The sequence below is a fragment of the Capra hircus genome, chromosome 3, assembly GCF_001704415.2.
Source record: "Capra hircus breed San Clemente chromosome 3, ASM170441v1, whole genome shotgun sequence".
Taxonomy (NCBI): domain Eukaryota; kingdom Metazoa; phylum Chordata; class Mammalia; order Artiodactyla; family Bovidae; genus Capra; species Capra hircus.
The window spans coordinates 22949329-22975069 of record NC_030810.1 but is presented as its reverse complement, the minus strand read 5'-3'; the positions used below and the strand labels follow the sequence as shown (position 1 = coordinate 22975069).

Genomic DNA, 25741 nt, shown 5'->3' with positions numbered 1-25741 from the left:
ATGTGAGAGTTGGACTGTGAAGAAGGCTGAGCACTGAAGAATGGATGCTTTTGAACTGTGGTGTTGAAGAAGACTCTTGAGAGTCCCTTGGACTGCAAGGAGATCCAACCAATCCATTCTGAAGGAGATCAGCCCTGGGATTTCTTTGGAAGGAATGATGCTAAAGCTGAAACTCCAATACTTTGGCCCCCTCATGAGAAGAGTTGACTCATTGGAAAAGACTCTGATGCTGGGAGGGATTGGGGGCGAGAGGAGAAGGGGACGACAGAGGATGAGATGGCTGGATGGCATCACTGACTCGATGGACGTGAGTCTGAGTGAACTCCAGGAGTTGGTGATGGACAGGGAGGCTTGGCGTGCTGCGATTCATGGGGTCGCAAAGAGTCGGACACAACTGAGCGACTGACCTGAACTGACTGATGAGTCGATAAGGCAAATTAAGTAATTTTTCCTGTAGGTCTAGGTTTTGATATATTCTATCGTGCTGTTGCTGCTGCTGTGTCACTTCCGTCATCTGACTCTGTGCAACCCCATAGACAGCAGCGCACCGGGCTCCTCCATCCATGAGATTATCCAGGCAAGAGTACTGAAGTGGGGTGCCATTGCCTTCTCTGATATTCTATCCTAGAAAATAGCATATATCAGCTTGTTGAAATTTTAACAGTTCCCTAGCACATTTATTAAAATATACCTCCTTTGAGACATTTTCAGTGTCCTTTAGCCAAAAAATACTTCAAAGAATGTTGCAGGATCTTTCTAGAAACTTGCAAGGAAAAAAAAATCCAATTTTAAAATTAGCTTTTTAAAAAGTAATTTAAAATGCTGTTTTATACTAAATTTGACAATATAAACATAATATGGACCATTAACAGGTATTTACTTTATTGAATTTGAGTTAGCTTTTCATATATCAGAAAAGGTTTGACTACTAAGGCAAAAAAACTATATATATTATTAAAAGATAAATTGGAGCATATTAAACATTTTTAGTTTATTTGAGCAAAAATTGATTTGATTTAGGCAGCATCTCATCTAGCAGATAAAAGCTCCAAGGAGCTACACAAAATGAAATACTTTTATATTCAGAAGGATATAGGAACAAGGAAATCATACTAGGCTAAAAAGTTTGTTGGTTGTTATAAGATTTGTTTCCTTTAGCTAATCAGGTTATTCCTGATGAATTGCTTTAAAATTCTATTTCTGTAATTAATTTTAATCTGTTTGATGACATGGGGCTTAGTGTAAGCAAGTCCATTTTGGGCCTCTTGTCTTGTTTTTAACAATATAAAAACTGAGACTTCTGGTGATGGTGGTGCAAAGAGTTTATCAGTTACTCTCACCACACAAGTATAAAACTGGACAAAATTATTGCAAACAACAGTTTCAGGGCACTGGAAAGTGATCAGCAATTAGGACAAATTAAGAAGTATCTTTGCTTGAATAACTCTACTCTACTCTACTAAGAGTTTTGGTAAAAATGGCAGAAGTATGTGGTCATCTTACATAGGGTGCTCTCATACCCTGCATGGCCAGTGAGAATTGTGGCTTCACCAAGCATGTGGCAGGGTGCAAAAGTCAGCAGCTGTGCAAGCAGAGAGGTCAGAATGACTTTGGGGCAGTGATATTGTAATTTGTAGTAAGAAACATGTATTTGGTTTTCTTACCCCATTCCTAGCACAGAACTCATAAAACCCTTGGAATTTCCTGTGTTTAAGAGTTAGGTTGATGGGGAGACTTTTGGAGAGCTCGTTGGGAACCTAAGGATGGGAACTAGATGCCAGGGAAACCAACCCCTTTGGAACTTTCAGCCACATCCCTGAAGAAGAGAGGGGCTAGAGACTGAGTTCAGTCACCAACGGCCAGTGATTTTATCAACTATGCCTGTGTAATGAAGTGATTATAATACCCAAAATGATGGGGTTTGGAGAGCTTCCATATTGTGAACACTTGGAGGTACTGGGAAAGTGGCGCAGAGGGTGAGGACACAGAGACTTCTGTGTATTTTGCTCTATACATCTCTTCCATCTGTATGTCATTATATCCTTTTATATAAACTGGGAAACAGGAAGTAAAATATTTCTTGAGTTCTATGAGCTGCTGTAGCAAATTGATGGAACCCTTGGAAGGGGTTGTGGAAGCCTGTTACTTGTAGCCTGTGGGTGGCAACCTAAGACTTGTGATTAGCAACCGAAGTCAGATGGGAGCAGTCTTGTGGGACTGAGTCCTTAACCCATGGGATCTGATGCTGTCTCCAGATAGTCAGAACTGGGTTAAATTGCAGGACACCCATATGGTGTCACAGAGACTTGTGACAGTGACATCTTGACGGTGTTAGAAAATCCACACATTGGAATTGGTGTCACAATCATAGGGGCACATATTGTGGCTTTACCAGCTTAATGCGGACTATTCAGTTGGAAGCACATGAGGAAACCTACAGCTTTGCTAAGCTGATTGCAGTTCCAATTAGCGAGCTGCACATCTGCCAGAAAGTTGACCGAAATGCCCTGGAAGTGAGGGTGCAATCAAAAGGCAGAAGCGAGCTTTCCACTCATTCCTTGCTGACTGAAACTATGCATGCTCGCGGGAGACAGTGGGAGTCCAACAAGCAGGGAAAGCTGAGGGAACTAGAGGCCTGCTGTATCTTTGAGTGCCTTTCCCCAGCCCACACACACATAATCAGTAGAGTAGAACCCTTACAGGTTTGTTGGATGACCACTAAGTTATGCATACTCTGATGAGACCACTAGAAAGAATAGAATAAAAAGATATGGCACCTTTATAAATTGAACAACAGAATAGCAGATGTAAATTCAGTCACATCAGTTATTGTATTTAAATGTAAGTGAACAACACACTGTAAGCAGTAGTTTTTTGTCCTGGCAGGATACAGTGCAGTCCTCCTCAGAATTCTTAGCATAGAAAACTGTCTGGGTTTTAGGGCATCTTTCTGAACCCGTCACTATAGCAAGAATTCAAGTCACATTTGGGCTTAAATCTTGGCACTATCACAGACTGCCTGAGTAAACTTGAGACTACTATGCCTTGGAGATAGCATGCTTTTTGGTGGATTAATGAATGCTTGTAAATGGTTACTATAGTAACGTGGCACATAGAGAATGATCAATAAATATTAGTGATATGGTAATGGCTCGGGAGATCATAGCAAGGTGCTATTTGTTATGGATGGTGGTGGTGATGTTAATATCTTCTCTACAGTGTGAACCCCATAAAAACAGAATCTGTGACTTTGTCTTTGATCTTAACTCTTAGCACTGTCCTTTGCATAAAGTACTTATATGCCTCTTGATTGAATTGAATAAATGAATTATATCTTACTGTAGACTTCATAGAGGAAACTGACATTTCAGGTGTGTGATGATTATATTTATTTTGGTTAGGCTGTAGTGCCCAGTTGTTCAGTCAAACACCAGTCTCGATGTTACTGTAAAGGTATTTTATAGATGTGACTACTATTTATAGTCACTTGACTTTTAAGTATAGGAGATTACCCTTGATAATGTAGGTAGACATCATCCAATTAACTGAAGACCTGAAGCGCAAAGACTGAAGTTTCCCAAAGAGTAAGAAATTCTGCCTCAAGACTGGAATATAGAAATCCTGAGTTTCCAGCCTTCTGGTTTGCTTAGAGATTTCACACTCAAGACTACAGTATCAACTTTGCCTGAGTTTCCAGGCTGCTAGCTTTCCCTATGGATTTTGGACTTGTCATTCTCACAATTGCGTGTACCAGTTCCTTAAAATAAATATCCATCTCTGTGTGCTGCTAAGTCACTTCAGTTGTGTCCAACTCTGTGCGACCCCATAGATGGCAGCCCTCCAGGCTCCCCCATCCCTGGGATTCTCCAGGCTAGAACACTGGAGTGGGTTGCCATTTCCTTCTCCAATGCATGAAAGTGAAAAGTGAAAGGAAGATCGCTCAGTCATGTCCGGCTCTTCGCGACCCCATGGACTGCAGCCTACCAGGCTTCCCCGTTCATGGGATTTTCCAGGCAAGAATACTGGAGTTGGGTGCCATTGCCTTCTCCACCATCTCTGTGTATATCCTAGTAATTTTGTTTCCCTGAAATCTGAACTGATACATATGGGTCTTGAAAGATCTAATTAATGGCTAAAACACCAAGTATTTACTGTATGACCAGCGATATATGGGGAGGGGTAAAGTGATAAGTAACAGTCCAGGCTGTGGTAGTTATAAAACATGTGCTCAAACGGTTTGACACGCCTCTCTTCCAAACGCAGAGCCAACTCTGCTGCTCTGAAGTATGGACTCTACTTAGCGATTCTAACAGATACAGTGCGGTGAAGTGACAGTGTTAGACTTTTGAGACCAGGTCATTAAATGCGCTGTGGCTTCCTCTTTGCTCTTACTCTTGTATCACTCACTCCTGGGGAAGCCAGTTGCCATGTTTGAGGACATTCAGGCACCTCTCTGAAGAGAGCAGAAGCTGGAACAGCTTTCTTAGAGTGTAGATGAGAGCTTGAAGAGCCTTGAAGAAACTATCAAATGAATGTTTGCAGGAAAATGAACCCTTGTTGTATAATGGTGTAAAGTTTAGCAACCATGTAGGATATTAAAAATAACTGATGAAACGGGTGGTCTTTTTAAGGAGACTTTCTGACAGAGTGTTAGAGGGGCTGTCTGTTTTCTTACTGCTGCTTATAGAAAATGTGGGAGGAGAGAGAAAAGCAAAAGGAAATGCTGTTAATAATACAAAAAGGAGGTAGCACTTACTGTTTTTGAGGGTTCTCAGCCTTCCCCCATGGCAAGTAATGCTGAAATTAAGGAATGAATTATAAGCAAAACTCATTCTAGGGCACTTTCAGGAAATTATGGTCTGATGGTAAAACCAAGGTTATAACTATAAAATCCTTTATTAAAATCTCCAAATATCCAAGCTGTTGCCTCAGAAAATAAGTTAATGAGGCAGGTTTTATTCTACTTTATTTTTTTATTTTATTTTTAAATTTTTTAATTAAAATTTTTATATAATTAAAAAATTGAAGTAAAGATGATTTGCAGTGTTCTGTTAGTTTCAGGTATACAGCAAAGTGATTTAGTTATCTATTTCTCTGTATATGTATATATGTGTGTGCATGCGTGCTTAGTTGCTTCAGTAGTGTCTGACTCTTTGCAAACCTATGAACTATATCTTGCCAGGCTCCTCCTTCCATGGGGTTTTCCAGCCAAAAATACTGGAGTGGGTTGCTATGCCCTGCTCCAGGGGATCTTCCCAACCTAAGGATGTAACTCTAGTCTTTGTATTACAGGCAGATTCTGTACCACTGAACCACCTGAAGAGCCCATGTACATGTATGTGTGTGTGTGTGTGTGTGTGTGTGTGTGTGTATGTATATGTATACATATATATATACACACACACACACGTTTCAAGTTCTTTGCCATTATAGGTTATTACTAGATATTGAATATAATTCCCTTGTTGTTAATTATACGCATAGTAATATGTGGTCTCCCGCATTGCAGGCAGATGGTTTAACCTCTGAGCCACCAGGGAAGCCACCGTATAAATAATCCCATACTCCTAATTTTTTAGTCTCCCCATTTCCTCTTTGGTGACCATGTTCATTCTCTGTATCTCTGAGTCTATTTCTGTTTTTTAAACAAGTTCACTTGCATCATTCTACGTATACGTAATCTATAATGCTTGTCTTTCTCTGACTTATGTCACTTAGTATGAAAATCTCTAGGCCCATCCATTTTGCTGCAAGTGCTATTATCTCATTCTTTTTATTTTTTAATTTTTTTTAGTTTTTTATTTTTTAAATTTTAAAATCTTTAATTCTTACATGCGTTCCCAAACATGAACCCCACTCCCACCTCCCTCCCCATAACATCTCTCTGGGTCATCCCCATGCACCAGCCCCAAGCATGCTGTATCCTGCGTCAGACATAGACTGGCGATTCAATTCTTACATGATAATATACATGATAGAATGCCATTCTCCCAAATCATCCCACCCTCTCCCTCTCCCTCTGAGTCCGAAAGTCCATTGTACACATCTGTGTCTTTTTTGCTGTCTTGCATACAGGGTCGTCATTGCGATCTTCCTAAATTCCACATATATGTGTTAGTATACTGTATTGTTGTTTTTCTTTCTGGCTTACTTCACTCTGTATAATCGGCTCCAGTTTCATCCATCTCATTAGAACTGATTCAAATAAATTCTTTTTAACGGCTGAGTAATATTCCATTGTGTATATGTACCACAGCTTTCTTATCCATTTGTCTGCTGATGGACATCTAGGTTGTTTCCATGTCCTGGCTATTATAAACAGTGCTGCGATGAACATTGGGGTACATGTGTCTCTTTCAATTCTGGTTTCCTTGGTGTGTATGCCCAGCAGTGGGATTGCTGGGTCATAAGGTAGTTCTATTTGCAATTTTTTAAGGAATCTCCAGACTGTTCTCCATAGTGGCTGTACTAGTTTGCATTCCCACCAACAGTGTAGGAGGGTTCCCTTTTCTCCACACCCTCTCCAGCATTTATTGCTTGCAGATTTTTGGATCGCAGCCATTCTGACTGGTGTGAAGTGGTACCTCATTGTGGTTTTGATTTTCATTTCTCTAATAATGAGTGATGTTGAGCATCTTTTCATGTGTTTGTTAGCCATCCGTATGTCTTCTTTGGAGAAATGTCTATTTAGTTCTTTGGCCCATTTTTTGATTGGGTCGTTTATTTTTCTGGAATTGAGCTGCATAAGTTGCTTGTATATTTTAGAGATTAGTTGTTTGTCAGTTGCTTCACTTGCTATTATTTTCTCCCATTCCGAAGGCTGTCTTTTCACCTTGCTTATATTTTCCTTTGTTGTGCAGAAGCTTTTAATTTTAATTAGATCCCATTTGTTTATTTTTGCTTTTATTTCCAGAATTCTGGGAGGTGGATCATAGAGGATCCTGCTGTGATTTATGTCTGAGAGTGTTTTGCCTATGTTCTCCTCTAGGAGTTTTATAGTTTCTGATCTTACATTTAGATCTTTAATCCATTTTGAGTTTATTTTTGTGTGCAGTGTTAGAAAGTGATCTAGTTTCATTCTTTTACAAGTGGTTGACCAGTTTTCCCAGCACCACTTGTTAAAGAGATTGTCTTTACTCCATTGTATATTCTTGCCTCCTTTGTCAAAGATAAGGTGTCCATATGTGCATGGATTTATCTCTGGGCTTTCTATTTTGTTCCATTGATCTATATGTCTGTCTTTGTGCCAGTACCATACTGTCTTGATGACTGTGGCTTTGTAGTAGAGCCTGAAGTCAGGCAAGTTGATTCCTCCAATTCCATTCTTCTTTCTCAAGATTGGTTTGGCTATTCGAGGTTTTTTGTATTTCCATACAAATCTTGAAATTATTTGTTCTAGTTCTGTGAAAAATGTGGCTGGTAGCTTGATAGGGATTGCATTGAATTTGTAAATTGCTTTGGGTAGTATACGCATGTTCACTATATTGATTCTTCCGATCCATGAACATGGTATATTTCTCCATCTATTAGTGTCCTCTTTGATTTCTTTCATCAGTGTTTTATAGTTTTCTATATATAGGTCTTTAGTTTTTAGTGGCTGAGTAGTATTCCATTGTGTATATGCCACATCTTCTTTATTGATTAATCTGTTGATGGACATTTAGGTTGCTTCCATGCTTTTTCTGTTGTAAATACTGCTGCCGTGAACATTGGTGTGCATGTATCTTTTTGAATTAGAATTTTCATCTTTTCCAGATACATGCCCAGGAGTAGGAATGCTGGATCATATGGTAACTCCAATTTTGTTTTTTAAGGAACCTCTATACTATTCTCCAGAGTGGTGCCACAACAGTGTAGGAAGATTATTTTTTTCTCCACACCCTCTCCAGCATTTATTATTTGTAGAATTTTTGGTAATGGCCATTCTGACTGGTGTGAAGTATTGCCTCACTGTAGTTTTGGTTTGTATTTCTCTAATAATTAGTCATGTTGAGCATCTTTTCATGAGCTTGTTATAAATAAATCTAAAAATGAACATACAGATGGCCACTAAGGTCTTTTTAGGTCTTCTGCTTTTTTTTTTTTTTTTGTATTGAACTGTATGAGCCCTTGTTGATCCCGTTACAAATACTTTCTCCCCTTCTGTACATTGTCTTTTCATTTTGTTTATGATTTCTGTTACTGTGAAAAAGCTTTTGAGTTTAATTGGGTCCCATTTGTTTATTTTTGCCTTTATTTCCATTATTAGAGAAGATTGATTCCAAAAAAAGTATTACTGCAGTTTTCGTCAGAGTGTTCTGCCTATGTTTTCTTCTAGGAGTTTTATGGTATTTGGTCTTAAATTTAGGTTTTTAATACATTTTGAGTTTATTTTTGTATATGGTGTTAGAGTGTTCTGATTATATTCCTTTACACGTAGCCATCCAGTTTTCCCAGCACCACTTATTAAAGAGACTATCTTTTCCCCACTATATATCCTTGCCTCCTTTGTTGTAGATTAATTGATCTGAGTGTCTGGGTTTATTTCTGGGCTTTCCAACCTGATCCCTTGATCTGTGTGTCTGTTTTTATACCAGTTTCATACTATATTGATGACTGTAGCTTTGTAGTGTAGTCTCAAGTTAGAGAGCATGATTCCTCCAACTTCATTCTTCTTTATCAATATTGTTTTTGCTATTTGGGGTCTTTTGTATTTAAATACAAATTTTAAAATTATTCGTTCTAGTTCTGTGAAAAATACTATTGGTGATTTGATAGGGATTGCATTGAATCTGTAGATTGCCTTGGTAGTATGGTCATTTTAACAATATTGATTCTTCCAATCCAAGAACATGGCATGCATTTCCATTTGTTTGTGTTGTTTCCAATGTGTGTCTTATAATTTTTGGAGTACAGATCTTTTGCCACCTTAGGTAGGTTTTATTCCTAAGTGTTTTATTCGTTTTGATGTCATGATAAATGAGATTGGTCCCTTAATTTCTCTTTCTAATAGATCAGTGTTAGTGTATAGAAATGCAACTGATTTTTATATGTTAATTTAGTATCTTGCAACTTTACTGAATTCATTGATGAGCACTAGTAGATTTCTGGTGGTATCTTTAGGATTTTCTATGTATAATATCATGTTATATACAAATAGTTAGTTTTACTTCTTCCTTCCAACGTGGATTCATTTTATTTGTTTTTCTTCTCTTAATTGCTGTGGCTAGCACTTCCAAAACTACATTGAAGGAAAGTGGTGAGAGTGGCTGTCCTTGTTCCCTTTCATCTTTTCACCATTAAATGGTGTTAGCTGTGGCTTTCTCATATATGGCCTTTATTATGTTGAAGTATGTTTCCTCTGTGCCCACTTTCTAGAGTGTATATATTATAAAAGGATGTTGAATTTTATCACATTTTTAAAGGTTGCTTTCCACTTACAGTTATTATAAAATATTGGGTATTTTACCTGTGTTGTGCAATACATACTTAAAGCTGGCTTATGCCTAGTAGTTTTACTTCTCTGTCCCCTGTCTCTATATTCCCCCTTCCTTCTCCCTACTGGTAATGTGAAGAAAGTAGGGGAAACCAGTAGGCCATTAAGGTAGGACCTAAATCAAATCGTTTATGATTATACTGTGAGGTGATGAATAGATTCAAGGGACTAGATCTGATAGACAGAGTGTCTGGAGAACTATGGACAGAGGTTTGTAACATTATACAGGAGGCAGTGACCAAAACCATCCCAAAGAGAAAGGAATGCAAGAAGGCAAAGTGGTTGTCTGAGGAGGCTTTATAAATAACTGAGGAAAGAAGAGAAGCAAACAAAGGGAAAGGTATTCTCAACTGAATGCAAAGTCCCAGAGACTAGCAGGAAGAGATAAGAACGCCTTCTTAAATGAACAAAGCAAAGAAATAGAGGGAAACAATAGAATGGGAAAGACTAAGGATCTCTTCAAGAAAACTGGAGACACCAAGGGAAAATTCCATGCAAAAATGGGCATGATAAAGGACACAAACGATAACAATCTATCAGAAGCAGAAGAGATTAAAAGAAGTAGCAAGAATACACAGAAGAACTACACAAAAAAATCTTAATGACCGAAAAACCCATGATGTTGTGGTCACTCACCTAGAGCCAGATGTCATAGAATGCAAGGTCAGGTGGGCCTTAGGAAGAATTATTATAAACAAAGCTAATAGAGGTGATGGAATTCCAGCTGAGCTATCTCAAATCCTAAAAGACAATGTGATGCTGTTAAAGTGCTGCACACAATATGTCAGTACTCAATATGTCAGCTACACTCAATATAGCCACCTCAGCAGTGGCCACTGGACTAGAAAGGGTCAATTTTCATTTCAATCCCAAAGAAGGGAAATGCCAAAGAATGTTCAAACTACTATACAGTTGGGCTCACTTCACTTGCTAACAAGGTTATGCTCAAAATCCTTCAAGCTAGGCTTCAGCAGTACATTAACTGAGAACTTTCAGATGTACAAGTTGGTTTTGGAAGAGGCAGAGGAACCAGAGACCAAATTGACAACATTTGTTGGATTATGCAAAAAGCAAGGGAGTTCCATAAAAACAACTACTTCTCCTTCCTTGACTACACTAAAGCCTTTGCCTGTGTGGATCATAACGAACTGGAAAATTCTTCAAGAGATGTGAGTACCAGACTACCTTACCTATCTCCTGAGAAACCTGTATGTGAGTCAAGAAGCCACAGTTAGAATCAGACGTGGAACAACGGACTGGTTCAAAATTGGGAAAGGAGTATGATAAGGCAGTGTATTGTCACCCTCCTTATTTAACTTATATACAGAGTACATCATGTGAAATGCCAGTCTGGATGAATTACAAACTGGAATCAAGATTGTCAGGAGAAATATCAGCAGTTTCAGATATGCAGATGATACCACACAAATGGCAGAATGTGAGGAGGAACTAAAGAACCACTTGATGAGGATGAAAGAGGAGAGTGAAAAAGCTGCCTTGAAATTCAGCACTCAAAAAACAAAACATCATGGCATCTGGACCAGTCACTTCATGGCAAATTGAAGGGGAAAAAGTAGAAACAGTAACAGATTTTCTTTTCTTGGGCTCCAAAATCACTGGGTTGGTAACTGTATCCATGAAATTTAAAAATACTTTCTTCTTGGAAAGAAAGCTATGACAAACCTAGACAGCATATTAAAAAGCAGAGACATTACTTTGCATATAGGTCTGTATAGTCAAAGGTATGGTTTTTCCAGTAGTCATGTATGGATGTGAGAGTTGGACCATAAAGAAGGCTGAGTGTCAAAGAATCAATGCTTTCGAACTGTGGTACTGCAGAAGACTCTTGAGAGTCCCTTGGACTGCAAGGAGATCAAACCAGTCAATCCTAAAGGAAATCAACCCTGAATATTCTTTGGAAGGACTGATGGCTGAAGCTGAAGCTCCAATCATTTGGCCACCTAATGCAAAGCACCTACTCATTGGAAAAGACCCTGATGCTGGGAAGAATTGAAGGCAGTAGGAGAAGGGGGTGACAGAGGATGAGATGGTTGGATGACATCACTCACTGAATGGGCATGAGTGTGAGCAAACTCCAGGAGATGGTAAAGGACAGGGAAGCCTGGTGTGCTGCAGTCCATGGGGTCGTAAGGAGTCAGATATGTCTTAGCCACTGAACAAGAATAATAACAAAGTGATTCCTGTTTGCCTCTTGTATTCTATAGTGATTATCCTCTGTTGGCTATATGTGGGGCACATAACTTGTTTCTTTATTAGTTTATACATATTCTAATTGTGAGGAACTATATTCTTGGAACTGTACTTAAAGAACCATACCAGAGACAGCTAAATAATGGTTTGATTTAGATGTCAACATCCTGGATTTCAAGCTGGTGTTTTAAAGGGTGAAACTTTTTCCTTTCCCTTTCTTTCTCTTTCCCTCAGTAGGGCATGCGTTTATTTTGCCCATGAGAGAAATCTAAGTAATTTATGATCAAAGAGTGAATTGTGATTGTCTAAAAACATGCCCCCCCCCCAATTTTTGATGCCCTTCTGCTAAAAATGTAGTCTGTTTCTTTTGTTCTAGAATGTGGATTGTACTTAGGAGTGCTAATGAATAGAAAGTGACAGAAGTGACAGTGTTAGACTTATAAGACTAAACCATGAATAGAATTGTGTCTTCTTCCTTGCTTTTCTTTGAGAGAACTAGTTTCCAAATCATGAGGACATTCAAGAAGTCCTGTGGAGAGGTTTGTATGATAAGGAGCCGCCGCGTCCTCTTTTTCAAAAGATGGAAAAGAAGTAAGTCCTCCAGTCAGCAGCTGTGTGAATCTTAGGGAGCAAATCCTCTTGCCTCAGACAAGCCTTCAGATAACTACAGCCCAAACAACATCTTGACTGAAGTCTCAGGAGAGATTTCAAGCCAGAATCACCTAGTTCAGCCTCTTCCAGATTCCTGACCCTTAGAAACTATGTGAGACAATAAATGTGTAATGATGTTTTAAATTGCTAAGTTACATGCTTTGCAACAATAGATAACTAATAAATAAGCATAGTGCGTATCATCAATAAAAGTATGTTTGCTGAAAAAGTCATCTACTTAATTCACAGGTAGCTCATATTTAACTTTTTTCTAGTGTATAATGTTTGAAACTTAAAAATTAGTAAGTCAAAGACAGGGTGAAATGTTTGACTTCAATTATATTAGAATGAAGCAGCCCTGGGCACAGACAACACTGTATCTTTGATGTTTTGATGAACTGTAATTTGTGTGGCTGTCATTTGTCTGCTTCCAGATATTTTCTCAGGTACTTTGTGACTGTTGCTTTGAATTTTACTATTTTTCTCTGCATTATCTCAAAACAGTGTTTAAGCTGATGATTGAAATGTTGCAAGAAATACAAACCAGATTCATTTCATTCATAAATCTGGATTTAGGCTTCATTATGGGAAAAACTGTTGGAAGAATTGGAAGAGACTTATCTATCTTCTGTATTCAAGAACCATATACCCAGGAGCTATGAATATTTTTTAACATCTAGAGAGTATGAAAGTGTTTCTTGATTGTGTAGTTATGTATGTCTCAATTTGTAAGAGTAAAAAGAGTTGGAATCCATTAAGTATTTTCACATATTTTGAACTTTAATATTATTATAAACAATCTTTAAAATTTTTTATAAGGAAATACTTGAAAATGAAAAATTTCTTAATTTCTCCGTAAAAGCAATATAATCACTTGTAAGTGAATCATCAGCAGTGAAACTGTTTCTTGATAACATTTAACATTAGTTTGTTGTCTTTATCCTTAATAAGAAGTCGAAACTAACAAATAAAGTAGCTGAACCTTGATAAATGTTTGTTACTGTAGGTTGTATTTTCATCAGTAATAATTATCTTTTTAAAAGTTAAAATGTCTAATAATACCCTGTCTTTCCTCTTCAGGGAATTGCTCCAAAGCTGGAATTTTCTACAACCTCAGTGATTACTGAATGTCTGATAAGTTCAAGGAAGTGCCGCACTCAGGTTAAAATAATTTAATTACAGTATTTAATGATTTAATGTATTAGTTCATATTTATTGGGCATGTGGCAAGTGCTATTTTTTTTTTTAATTTTGGCTGCAGTTGATTCCACATTTTTTTTGGATCTTTCAGTTCAGTTAGTTCAGTTCAGTCTCTCAGTCGTGTCCAACTCTTCGCGACCCCATGGACCACAGCACGCCAGGCCTCCCTGTCCATCACCAACTCCCGGAGTCTACTCAAACTCATCTCCATTGAGTCGCTGAGGCCATCCAACCATCTCATCCTCTGTCGTCCCCTTCTCCTGCCTTCACTCTTCCCCAGCATCAGGGTCTTTTCAAATGCGTCAGCTCTTCATCTCAGGTGGCTAAAGTATTGGAGTTTCAGCTTCAACATCAGTCCTTCCAATGAATATTCAGGACTGATTTCCTTTAGGATGGATTGGTTGGATCTCCTTGCAGTCGAAGGGACTCTCAAGAATCTTCTCCAACACCACAGTTCAAAAGCATCAATTTTTCAGTGTTCAGCTTTCTTTATAGTCCAGCTCTCACATCCATACATGACTACTGGAAAAACCATAGCCTTGACGACCTATGTTGCTAAGGTAGTATCTCTGCTTTTTAATATGCTGTCCAGGTTGGTCATAACTTTCTTTCCAAGGAGTAAGCGTCTTTGCATTTCATAGCTGCAGTCACCATCTGCAGTGATTTTTGGAGCCCCCCAAAACAAAATCTGTCACCGTTTCCACTGTTTCCCCATCTATTTGGCATGAAGTGATGGGACTAGATGCCATGATCTTAGTTTTCTGAATTATGAGCTTTAAGCCAACTTTTTCACTCTCCTTTTTCTCATTCATCAAGAGGCTCTTTAGTTCTTCGCTTTTTGCCATAAGGATGGTGTCATCTGCATAACTGAGGTTATTGCTGTTTCTCCCGGCAATCTTAATTCTAGCTTGTGCTTCATCCAGCCCAGCATTTCTCATGATGTACTCTGCATATAAGCTAAATAAACATGGTGACAATATACAGCCTTGACATACTCCTTTTCCTATTTGGAACCGATCTGTTGTTCCATGTTCAGTTCTAACTGTTGCTTTTTGTCCTGCATACAGATTTTTCAAGAGGCAGGTCAGGTGGTCTGGGATTCCCATCTCTTTCAGAATTTTCCACAGTGTATTATGATCCACACAGTCAAAGTCTTTGGCATAGTCAATAGATGTTTTTCTGGAACTCTCTTACTTTTTCAGTGATCCAGTGGATGTTGGCAATTTGACCTCTGGTTTCTCTGCCTTTTCTAAAACCAGCTTGAACATCTGGAAGTTTATGGTTCACGTATTGCTGAAGCCTGTCTTGGAGAATTTTGAGCATTACTTTGCTAGTGTGTGAGATGAGTGCAATTGTGCGGTAGTTTGAGCATTCTTTGGCATTGCCTTTCTTTGGGATTGGAATGAACACTGACCTTTTCCAGTCCTGTGGCCACTGCTGAGTTTTCCAAATTTGCTGGCATTGAGTGCAGCACTTTCATAGCATCATTTTTAGGATTTGAAATAGCTCAACTGGAATTCCATCAGCTCTACTAGCTTTGTTTATAATGATGCTTCCTAAGGCCCTCTTGACTTCACATTCAGGATGTCTGGCTCTAGGTGAGTGATCACACCATCGTGTATCTGGCTCTTGAAGATCTTTTTTGTACAGTTCTTCCATGTATTCTTGCCACCTCTTCTTAATATCTTCTGCTTCTGTTAGGTCCATACCATTTTTGTCCTTTATTGAGCCCATCTTTGCATGAAATGTTCCCTTGGTATCTCTAATTTTCTTGAAGAGCTCTCTAGTCTTTCCCATTCTGTTGTTTTCCTCTGTTTCTTTGCATTGATCACTGAGGAAGGCTTTCTTATCTCTCCTTGCTATTCTTTGAAACTCTGCATTCAAATGGGTATATCTTTCCTTTTCTCCTTTGCTTTTCACTTCTCTTCTTTTCACAGCTATGTGTAAGGCCTCCTCAGATAGCCATTTTGCTTTTGCGTTTTTGCATTTCTTTTTCTTGGGAATGGTCTTGATCCCTGTCTCCTGTACAATGTCGTGAACCTCCATCCATAGTTCATCAGGTACTCTATCAGATCTAGTCCCTTAAAAATCTATTTCTCACTTCCACTGTATAATCGTAAGGAATTATATTTGGATCGTTAAGGCAGTTATCATAGGTATTTAGCATTTTGGTTACATGTTAATAAGTGTGAATGTGAAAAGCTTGTTACGGTTGGTAGATGGTACATATACTTACTTACTTCATGTTGTTTTTTTTTTAATGGAAAGAATTAAACTGTCAGAAAGATGTTGGGATCAAGAAGTCCCACAGAGAATCAGTTTGGAGGCCTCTATAAATCTTAAAGAACTTAAAGTTCAAAGAAAGTGAAAGTGAAGTCGCTCAGTCGTGCCTGACTCTTTGCGACCCCATGGACAGTAGCCTGCACCAAGCTCCTCCATCCATGGGATTTTCAAGGGAAGAGTACTGGAGTGGGTTGCCATTTCCCTCTCCAGGGAATCTTCCCAACCCAGGGATCGAACCCAGGTCTCTCGCATTGTAGACAGACAATTTGCCATCTGAGCCACCAGGGAAGTCCTTAAAGTTCAAAAGATTTGCTAAAAAGTTCCCTTTTTAACAAATGGGACCAAGGTGCTCAGACTGGGTTATAGGTATTTAGTAGGTATAGCTTCTTGAGTGTTTCTGATTCCTTAAGGGACCATTGCTCTAGTTTGGTGGCTGTTCTAATGCTATCAGATCAAAAGAAGCTTGGCTGTTTCAGTTTAAGTACCTTCTATGTTTTTGAAAACTGTCTTCAGCAAACTCAGATATCTGGATCTGATACTCCATTTTGGTCCAACTTTCTGCTGAGTCACCAGGCTCATCTTGCTACCCTGTCTGCAGATGATCTAACAATGTCCAGGCATTACCCATACATATGTGGCTGCCTTATGACCAGGTAACAATGGGCAGCCTGTGACGATGAGCCAGGACTATATAAAGCCTCGTGGGCCCAAACAGGGCAGGACTGGACCTATGGTGGGAAAAGTAGAATGTTAATTTCCTACATTAACAGTTTAAGAGTAAATTTTCTCAGGGTGACAACAAGCTAAGAAAGGTAAAATATAGTTTTAAGATCATGAAGGGGACCTTTTTTACTTTGTTTAGCAAGACATTTACTGTCTCAGAGTTTAGCCTAATTATTTGTCTTTTTAATGCAAGACGAAATACTGCTGTTAGAGGTCTGATGACTTGCTTGCCAAATGTAGAGCTGGCTTACTGACTTGTTTGGTGATATGCTTTGTGATAAATTGTTGTAAATTCTGTCCCTGATCATAACAAGTTTCCTTTCCACGCTGGGGTATTCACTTCTGCTGGATGGGTAGAAAGTTCTCTTTTTTGGTCAGGAGTGTAGCATACACACAGAAGAGTGTGTACATTCCAAATGCACAGCTTGGTGGAAGACTCCTTACTAAATGCAGAACTGTCATCCCACCAGTGGTTTCATTGGACTGGCATTTTCCTCTATAAGCTTTTGGCTCACTTGCTATTTCAGTGTTTGTCATTTGTTCTTTGTGGAACGGAAATGTGAGAAACTGGTTGTTGATGTTAGTGTTTAAGAAAATATTCTTGAAAATCAGACAGATTTGGTTTCAAGTTCCTCATAAGACTGATTTAAAGATTTGAGAATATATGTACCTGGCATGTAACATATAATTAATAAATTTTGTGACTGTTACTGAGGTTATGGTTTTAATTAAGATAATTGAGATGTAGAAGACATAGATGAGATATTAGAATATATTGTCTGACAGGTGCAAAAGAGTGTACATTTTTACATTAAAATTGTGGATGGTAACAGGCAGAATTTTAATTTTATGTGATATTGTTTGAGAACATGCTAAATCCACTTTTTTCCCGAGTGTTAGTTACAATTAAATTTTTAATGGCTATAAAACAGCATTTTCAGCTTTAAATACAGTTTAAAATAAGATAAACCATTTTAATTTTTAAGAGTGAGTAAAATAAACTTCATATGATAGTTTAGGTTTATAAATATTTATAATGATCTTTATTCCTTTGGGAACACTTTTTTTCAAGTTTTGTAAATCACAATTGATGTCACCAATTGAATGCACTGATAATAATAAGGTATATTATTGGGATTTTCTGGAATAAATCATTTTCTACTTATTTTTTTTACCTACCACAGATTAGAATTTATCATTAGTAGTAAGTAAATATTACACATTAATAAAGTAACTTTATTAGTATGTTTGATAATCTGTATCAGGTTTCCTGTGTAACTAAGTTAATAACTTAAAATAAGATGTTTCTCACTGTTATGTGGCTTGGCTGGGTAATTCTTTTGGTTTGGGCTGGCTAGGCTAGGGCTGAGTGGTCTAGGATGGCTTCACCTTGGCACCTGGATGACTTCTTGGGCTGAGAGGGACTTTACATTCCTGGTATTTGGCTTTATGTCAGCTGGGGTGATGGCCATAGACTGGCCTCATTTAGCAGGCAAATTTCAGCTCCTTCACATGTGGCAGGAAAGTTTTTCTGGAGTAAGAGAAGACAAGCACTTTTCAGGTCTCCTTTTGTTACAATTGCTGTTGCCTGGTGGCTGATGGAGGGAGCTGTTTTGTATAAAACAGTATAAAAACAGCCAGTGTTTTAAGTTTTGTTGGACATTAGTAGGATACATTAAGGATTGATTAGGTTAGAAAGCATGAATCCGTGGTAGATACAGCACAGATATACTTCACTTTCTGTATGATATTCAGCATTCAAAAAGTGTAATGAAGAAAGTTCGAGTTAGTTTCGATTTGGTATAAACAGAAGTGGGTGAGAAGGAACTTTACAGCATTCCTGAAATAGGTAATGATGGATTCATCTGGATCTGAAAGTAAGAGATACTAAAAAATGTATGAAGATCTAAGGGAAAGAGATCTAGGGGCTGAGGAGGAGAGGAGGGCAAGTAACAGATTCAGTGAAAATAAAAGGAGTAGGTTGAGGAAAAGGAGGTTTGGTCAACAAGAGACTTTCAGAGTTTAGGGTGCAGTGGATCTGAATAATGATGAAATCTAAGATGAAGTAGAAAGAAATAGTTAAAGCTCAGCAGTAGAAAGTCTAAGTCCAAGGTCTTAGAAAGATTCATTGCTTGAACATGTTATTAAACCTCAAAGGTTCATGTGCTAACATTGCTGCTGCTTTGAGTCAGTGTGATGTCATAAAGATGCATGAATTGGGATGAAAATTCTGAATTACTTGTTGAAGTCATTGAACAAGGTGGGAGAAGGTCCAGGAGCATTATCAAGAGCTAGAGAAGAAAGAAAGATGATGAAATAATCTGATGCTGCTGGTCTGTATGAAACTTGTGGACTTAACTTTTTTCCTAATCAGGAAATGTTTTCTTGTTTTCCTATTTTCTGTTTATCTGCTTTAAAAAATGCATGACTTCTATTTTATGTTTGTATTTTATTTACTCTGAAATAGATACCCTTAGCAGGTAGAGAGGGAGACTGAGAAGGTAGAAAAGGGGAGAGGTAGATTAGATGGTTTTTTAAAGTTATAAAGTTAGGAGGACATTCACGGATTCTTAACCATCTGTTTTCTCTAATATTGGAAAGCTTATAAATCTAGATAATGCTTGCAGTGGTCTTAACGTTGTTTATTTGTGATCCAGCTTTTGTAAGGCAGAATAATTTTTATTTGAATAAAATATCCTAATAACTCAAAAATTTTAGAAATATGTTTGTTTTTAAAATTTTACACTATTAGCCAATATTATTAGAAGATAGAGTACTAGTTATTCAAATTTGTAATATGTCTTTTGGACATTTTTACTTTTATGAAAGTTCAGAATTAAGATGTATGGTTATCTGCCATTGAATTTTAAAGTTTGGAAGAGATATTAAAATTCTAATCACTTTGTGTAATTCAAATATGTTCAGTGAAAATATGTAAAAGCTTTACTTCAGATTTCCATATTGTACAAGTGTATGTAATTATAATAGTACGAATGAAACATATATAGTTTTCTCCGTTAAGATTTTATAATCAACTAATTAGATGTGTATTTGTAAAATTATTAAACTTACTCTCTTAAATTATATAGCTAATTATTTGAATATATAGTTACAAATGATAAACCAACATTTACATTAATCTTTAGTATATTGAAAAATAACTTTTTAATTTTTTCTTAGATTTTTCAAATGATTAAATATTGGGCTTTAACTTTTGTAAAGTACTTATTATACTTAAGAAGAAGTGTGGTATAGTATATTTTACTTATTACTAGACAGAGTTATTTGGGAGGATGTGGATTTGACTTCCCCCAGCATCTGCACAAATAAGAGAGACTGATCTAGTTGGTTTTGATAGATTATATGCACCTTAAATTACTTTTTAAAGTTTTTTCTACCTGTGGTTATTTATATATATATATATGGTTTACCCAGGGGTCATAATATGTATTAAGTATATTCTCCTGGCCAAACTAATTTTTATTTTTTATCTTTAGGATAAATTTGCTTACCATACGGCTCCAGTTGAAAAACCACACGGCAGACTGCAAAACAGAACATCGAGGTCACAAAAGAAAAAATCCAAGTCACCTGAGAGAAATAAGTATTGCATAAATGCAAAAAACTACGAACAGCCTACAATTTCTTCAAAATCACACTCTCCATCTCCTTACACAAAAAGACGCATGTGTGAGCTATCGGAAGACACCAGGCGGCGGCTGGCCCATTTAAATCTCGGCCCTTATGAATTCAAAAAAGAAACAGATAAACCTCCATTTGTGATTAGACATGTATGTGCTCTTTGAAACATTTCCATTTGAAACTGATCTAATCTGTAATTACACTAAAATATTACTCTCAAACTTCTTTCAACTTCTAGCTTATATGAATGATTTTTCTTCCTGAACTGTATGTTAGCCTAGCAATCTAAAATGGAAAATTAACTTAATAAAAGAACATTCTTTTGTAGCCTTTAAACCTGACAGAGATCAAGCTCCGTTATGAATCCCATAAGTCGTCTAAGTAGCCATTTCCTTTCCTCTTATAAGGGGACAGTGTAATAACTTTACAAATTGAACTGATATATAATTGACATTAGTACTAAAATGGCAGAGTAAGATTTTAAAAAAGGAACTAGTTTTCTTTGTGCAAAGGGGGACACCCACCCCCAGCCCTTTAAAAAATTGTAATGGAAAAGTTTCCCTTGTAATTATGTCCCTTGGGTAAACCTTATATAATGGACTTTGAAGCAAATCATCATTTGATGGTAATGGAAAGGCCTTTGAGAGAGAAGACTTAACTTTACAGGTAATAGAGTTTATAATCTTTCTGTATAGAAGCCTGTTTTGATGTGTTTTGTGTTTAAAGCTTGTATCCATATGATAGTCAAAAAGATTTTGGCTAGTTTTTAAGGGTCTATAGTCCATCCTAAAGGAGACCAGTCCTGGGTGTTCACTGGAAGGACTGATGCTGAGGCTGAAATTCCAATACTTTGACCACCTAATGCTAAGAGTTGACTCATTGGAAAAGACCTTGATGCCGGGAGGGATTGGGGGCAGGAGGAGAAGGGGACGACCGAGGATGAGATGGCTGGATGGCATCACCGACTCATGCACATGAGTTTGAGTGAACTCCGGGAGTTGGTGATGGACAGGGAGGCCTGGCGTGCTGCGATTCATCGGGTCGCAAAGAGTCGGACACGGCTGAGTGATTGAACTGAACTGAACTAAATAATACTTAATAAAAATCTTTCTCAGAATCTTCATAATTTCTTTAATTTTTATAGAAATATTTTACCTTAAAGGCATTTCAGTAACAAAAAATTGCTTTATATAATAATAAACGTGAAGATTTAAGTGCCTGTAGAAGCAAAACAACTTTTTGAGGTATCTATAAAATACTTTCTGACTTTAATGTTTCCAGTGCATTTTCCCAAATTTTAAAATGTGAATGTAAATCCAAACAAGTAAACATGTTCCTTTGATGGTCTAATAGCTTTTTTAACATTGGTGATACCATTAAAAAAAAATTTAGATGTACTTTAAGCAGTATTTCATTCCATTTTCTTATTTTGACTATGAATCTTTTATTATTTTAGCCTAAATTAATAGATTTTTATTGTAAAAAAGAAAATTTTTAATAGTTATGGTAACTTTTAAATGGTTACATTTTATTTAGATCATTGTAATTGCACTTGTGTTATTTATAGCACTTGTTTATAGGTTCTGGTCACTGTTTTCTATTGTTTGAACAATATCCAGATATGTTTACTTGCTTGTTTGATGGCAGTTTCAGAATGCCTTTAATTTTGTTTGCCCACAATTGCAAATTAAATTGAAAAGAAAGGACATGCTAAATTCTAACCTGAAGGAGTATTAGCACTTTAATTAAAATACCTATGTACAAAGACAACTAGGAATATTTTGAGCATTAGCCACATAAAAATTGCTTAGGGAAATAACTACTCTTTAAATGTTTAGTATTATTTTCATGTCACCACTTAAAATAGAATAATTTTATTAATTCTTGGGATAAATTCTGACATTTTTATTTAAATAATTTCCCTTTCAACTTTCCAATGAATGGGAAGAAATATATGCTTCTAAGTTTATAGCTACAAAATTACTTACAGTGACTGTAAAGGACTAGATTTTTCCAACTGTGTTTATAAACATATGCCTCCCACCTCCATGCTGCTGCTGCTGCTAAGTCGCTTCAGTCATGTCCAACTCTGTGCGACCCCATAGACGGTAGCCCACCAGGCTCCCCGATCCCTGGGATTCTCCAGGCAAGAACACTGGAGTGGGTTGCCATTTCCCTGTCCAGTGCATGAAAGTGAGAAGTGAAAGTGAAGTCGCTCAGTCGTGTCCGACTCTTAGCAACCCCATGGACTACAGCCTACCAGGCTCTTCCACCCATGGGATTTTCCAGGCAAGAGTCCATTCATGATTTTCAAAGCACTTAACAAAATTGGTAACCAAGCAAAATTTTAATTTGATATATGAATATACAAAATGTAATACTCTTAGACATTCTAGTTTTATAGGTACTATATAAAAAGTAATCTTAAAGAATAAAGAAGTTTCCAGAAACTAGTATGCTCCCAAACAAACTAGCACAACCATTCTATAAGAGTTAAGCTACATTCTTCACTTTTTTTTTCATTTATATAGAAGTTAGTATTTTTTCTATTATGGTAAAATATTCATAATATAATATTTTTATTCTGCCATTTCATATAAATAGAAACATATGCTTTTTGCCTTTTTGTCTTTTTTCATTTAGTACATTTATACAGTGCTTTCGAGTTTCATTTGTGTTGCAGCATGTATCAGTACTTGATTCTTTTTATGACTGAATAATTCAGTGTACATTTTGTGTATCCATTAATCTGCTGATGGACATTTGAGTTTTCACCTTTTAGTTATGTGAATAGTACTTCTGTGAACATTCGTGTACAAGTTTTGTTTGAATATCTGTTTTAACTCCCAACTGCTTTAATACCTAGGAGTGGGATTGTGGGGCCTATGGGCTTCCCTGACCTGCCTCTTGAGAAAACTGTATTGCAGGTCAGGAAGCAACAGTTAGAACTGGACATGGAACAACAGACTGGTTCCAAAGAGGAAAAGGAGTGTATCAAGGCTGTATATTGTCACCCTGCTTATTTAACTTCCATGCCGAGTACATCATGAGAAACGCAAGACTGGAAGAAAAACAAAGTGGAATCAAGATTGCCGGGAGAAATATCTATAACCTCAGATATGCAGATGACACCACCCTTATGGCAGAAAATGAAGAGGAACTGAAAAGCCTCTTGATGAAAGTGAAAGAGGAGAGTGAAAAGGTTGGCTTAAAGCTCAACATTCAGAAAACAAAGATCATGGCGTCCAGTCCCATCACTTCATGGGAAGTAGATGGGGAAACAGTGGAAACAGTGTCAGGCTTTATTTGGGGGGGCTCCAAAATCACTGCAGATGGTGACTGCAGCCATGAAATTAAAAGACACTTACTCCTTGGAAGAAAAGTTATGACCAACTTAGAAAGCATATTCAAAAGCAGAGACATTACTTTGCTGACTAAGCTCCGTCTAGTCAACGCTATGGTTTTTCCATTAGTCATGTATAGATGTGAGAGTTGGACTGTGAAGAAGGCTGAGCGCCGAAGAATTGATGCTTTTGAACTGTGGTGTTGGAGAAGACTCTTGAGAGTCCCTTGGACTGCAAGGAGATCCAACCAGTCCATTCTGAAGGAGATCAGCCCTGGGATTTCTTTGGAAGGAATGATGCTAAAGCTGAAAGTCCAGTACTTTGGCCACCTCATGAGAAGAGTTGACTCATTGGAAAAGACTCTGATGCTGGGAGGGATTGAGGGCAGGAGGAGAAGGGGACGACAGAGAATGAGATAGCTGGATGGCATCACTGACTCAATGGATGTGAGTTTAAGTGAACTCCGGGAGTTGGTGATGAATAGGGAGGCCTGGCGTGCTGCAATTCATGGGGTTGCAAAGAGTCGGACATGACTGAGCGGCTGAACTGAACTGAACTGAACTGAATGGGCTTCCCTGGTGGCTCAGACAGTAAAGAATCTGCCAGCAGTGCGGGAGACCTGAGTTCAATCCCTGGGTCAGGAAGATCTCCTGGAGAAGGGAATGGCAGCCCACTCCAGTATTCTTGCCTGGGAAATCCCATGGACAGAGGAGCCTGGTGGGCTACAGTACCTGGGTTCATAATGAGTCGGACAGAACTGAGTGACTGCTGCTGCTGCTAAGTCACTTCAGTTGTGTCTGACTCTGTGCAACCCCATAGACGGCAGCCCACCAGGCTCCCCCATCCCTGGGATTCTCTAGGCAAGAATACTGGAGTGGGTTGCTACATGGTAATTCTGTGTTTCACTTGTTGAAGAATTGCCAAACTGTTTTCCAGAGTTTGCTCTGTTGTGTTTTCACCAGCAATGTGTGATGTTTCCAATTTATCCACATTTTCACTAATGTCCGTTATTTTCTGTTTTATTTTTATTGTAGCTATCCTGAGGGTGTAGAGTGGTATCTCATGATGGGGGTAAAATAGACTTTTGACTTGCATTTTACTAATGATTAGTGATGCTGAATGGTTTCTCATGTGCTTATTGGTCATTTTGGTCATTTGTATATTTTTTTTTGGAGAAGTGTCTTTTTGAAGTCCTTTGCTCAATTTTTTTTATTGAGTTTTTGAGGTTTGTTTATATATCTGGATATTAATGCCTTTTCAGATAATAATTTGCAAATATTTTGCTCTACTACGTGGGTTACCTTTTCACTCTCTTGATATTGCCCTTTTTTGTAAAAAGCTTTTAATTTTGGTAGATAAAGCTGTCTCTTTTGCTCAGATTTAAATCAGTCTGACTCTTTTTGTTAGAAAACATGGATGACTGTTAATATGTTATTCCTATACTCAGAATGCTGGCTCCTAAATGCAGCCAGGTAAAGACACTAAATTCAAAATCTGTATGCTAAGGAGATAAGTAATAAATGGCTAAACTTGTTTTTGAAATGTAGCAAAGTAAGATTTCTCCTTTTAACTTTGTAGTGGAAAGCAAACTAAGCAATAGAATAATGGACATTTCAACCGTAAATCTGTTGATTTTCGAGTGGATTCAGAATATAATTTAAAATTTCTGGGATTTAAATTTTACTTAAAAACAAACAGCAAAATACTTGACTAAGCTCTGATTTTGGAACGTGCCATGAACTGTTAACAGTATCATGTTAACCTGATGATATATGATCTATGTACCTTACTTGATTTTCTGGTACCATTAGAACTGAAAAGAAATTAAGCTTTTTGTTACATTGAAGTTTTCCTTATTCTAGGTCGATCCCCCAAGTCCCAGGGCCGATGCTTTATTTGGATCTCCTGGCAGAGACTGTGAAAGAGATGGATGGTCCAGGCTGCACAACGGTAATATACAAGTTATATCTATTGTTTTAGTAATCTTTCCTGCATTCAAGTGTTTATCTTGGCATCAATTAAAAAAAAAAAGAATCTTGGCTATAATGGAAAATATGTTACAATAACACTTTTTAAAACCTATGGGACACCCAGGTAGAGACTCTCTAAAAATTATAAAATTTAAGTGCTGCTATAAATCATCATCTTTGTGATTCAAAACACATATTAGCATATTAAAGACTGTGATATCTTTTAGTAAAACAAAACAACA

At 37.5% G+C, this 25741-nt stretch overlaps 1 protein-coding gene across 2 annotated transcripts in view; it reads left to right on the top strand.

The window, feature by feature from the left end:
• The window catches only part of SPATA6 (spermatogenesis associated 6), a 167716-nt gene that overhangs the window by 73329 nt on the left and 68646 nt on the right, over window positions 1-25741 (top strand). For both annotated transcript variants that reach the window (XM_018043965.1, XM_005678448.3), the window contains exons 6-8: window positions 13418-13498; window positions 20041-20334; window positions 25392-25479. In XM_018043965.1, the coding sequence (XP_017899454.1) occupies window positions 13418-13498; window positions 20041-20334; window positions 25392-25479 (463 nt within the window). The remainder of the gene's footprint in view (window positions 1-13417; window positions 13499-20040; window positions 20335-25391; window positions 25480-25741) is intronic.